The following is a 1,731-nucleotide window of genomic DNA, read 5'->3' as shown; positions in this document are numbered from 1 at the left end:
ATTGATTACATTCAAGTCGTGCAGCCACTCACTATCCTTTTCAAATTATTACACCTTAATTAGCATAAATCCACTGCTCTCTGGTGTGAGCTTGTTTTACTTACTGTTGTTTAAATTAGCAAGTTATTCATTTGGCTCCAGTAATTTTTAAGGGGCAAGGGCAATATGTTGGCTCTTGGATAGAATTTCAAAATCTAAGAATTGGAAAATCGTTTTCTTGGAAGTACGGTAACAGCTTATTACTGAGACCAGTTAGAGGGTGTCTGCTGTTTGGGGGTCAAGAGGACATTACTTACAACATTTCACCAGCTCAATAAATAGTCTGAGTGCAAATCTTGTGTGTTAAAGGTAGAAAATAGGAATGCACATTTTCAAGGATTTTAGATCTAAAATTAATATATGAAAACTAAATAGATTTTAAGATGATCTTAATATACATTTAATGCTGGTAGCGTCCGTCTTCCAAATGTCATTGCTGTAAAAAGGCCTTACTTTATATTTACCTTTTGTGGCCTCCATATAGTTCTGTATTAAGTAGAATTTAAATAGATATTTATTGAATGAGTGGAATTGCTAAGAGTGTTTTATTCCAGGGCAAGGGATGGGAGGCCAAGAGGTGAGGATTAGCAAGGTACATTTGCATTGTTAATCTTTCCATAATCCCTCTCTTCTTTCAGCTTTTTGATGGTCACTTTGACACCAAGATTGGACACAAAGTGGAGAGTGAGAGTTATCGAAAGATTGCAAACAGCATTGGGTGCTCAACCAATAACATCCTCTTTCTTACAGACGTTACTGTAGGTGAGTCATCCTTACATTTCATATTCCAGGATGGGAGCTGAGCTTTGTGCTACGGACTCATTGCCTGTTTAAAGAAAGTTTATATGGGGATCCTTGGAAAATGAGGCTGTTTGACAAACAAACAAACTCACCCACCTCCCTCTTCATTTGTCAATTCATAGGGGTTGGTGAGGAGAAGTGGTATTCGAAATAGTTGATATTTTCAGTTCTTGCCATTTTAACTCTTTGTCTGTGATATCCTGCCCTTTTATTCTGTGCGTGCAAAATAACCATACAAGGGTATCATCGGGAAGGGGCATACAGGCAAAAATAAGAGACTAGGTACATGGTTGGTTAGAGTGGACCTGCATCAAAGGCTTTTAACAGCCATAAGATAAGTTACACAAACTCTGAAAAGATTAGTGAGAGAACGAGTGTGAGTAGTTTAGGCAATTTTGCCTATCATCCCAGTAGCAGAGCATCTTCCCACGGTCAGTAGGAACCTTGGCTCTGCCATTCCTACAGGTGGTCTCTGTTCCCCAGGTGACCTTCAGGCCTTACTGGGAATGATTGATCTGTTTAAAGGTTGAATGTACAAAAATCACATGTATGGATTGGCAGTGTAAGTGATTTGAGCTAGGAGTCTTTGTATGTAGTGATTATGCATTGGTCTGCTACCTGCAAGGTCAACAGTTTAAAACCACCCGCTAGTTCCTCAGGAGAAAGACGAGGTTTTCTACTCCCGTAAAATTAGTCTTGGCAGGACCAGTGGTGTGAGTAGCGATACTGGGAGTGTAGAGGGAGAGTGGATTGGAAAGGGAGAACCGATTACAAGGATCTACATGTGACCTCTTCCCTGGGGGATGGACAACAGAAAAGTGGGTGAAGCGAGATGTCGGACAGGGCAAGATAGGACAAAATAATAATTTATAAATTATCAAGGGCTCATGA

General features: G+C 39.9%; 1 protein-coding gene across 1 annotated transcript in view; it reads left to right on the top strand.

The window, feature by feature from the left end:
• Positions 1-1,731, top strand: part of ENOPH1 (enolase-phosphatase 1) — a 34,829-nt gene that overhangs the window by 27,467 nt on the left and 5,631 nt on the right. The window contains exon 5 of the mRNA XM_004703231.2: positions 678-801. Coding sequence (XP_004703288.1) covers positions 678-801 — 124 coding nt within the window. The remainder of the gene's footprint in view (positions 1-677; positions 802-1,731) is intronic.

Source organism: Echinops telfairi, unplaced genomic scaffold (genome assembly GCF_000313985.2).
Source record: "Echinops telfairi isolate 266 unplaced genomic scaffold, ASM31398v2 ScPeMD7_7468;HRSCAF=8506_0, whole genome shotgun sequence".
Lineage (NCBI taxonomy): Eukaryota > Metazoa > Chordata > Mammalia > Afrosoricida > Tenrecidae > Echinops > Echinops telfairi.
The sequence above is the reverse complement of the archived record's forward strand: the minus strand, read 5'-3'. Positions and strand labels throughout refer to the sequence as shown.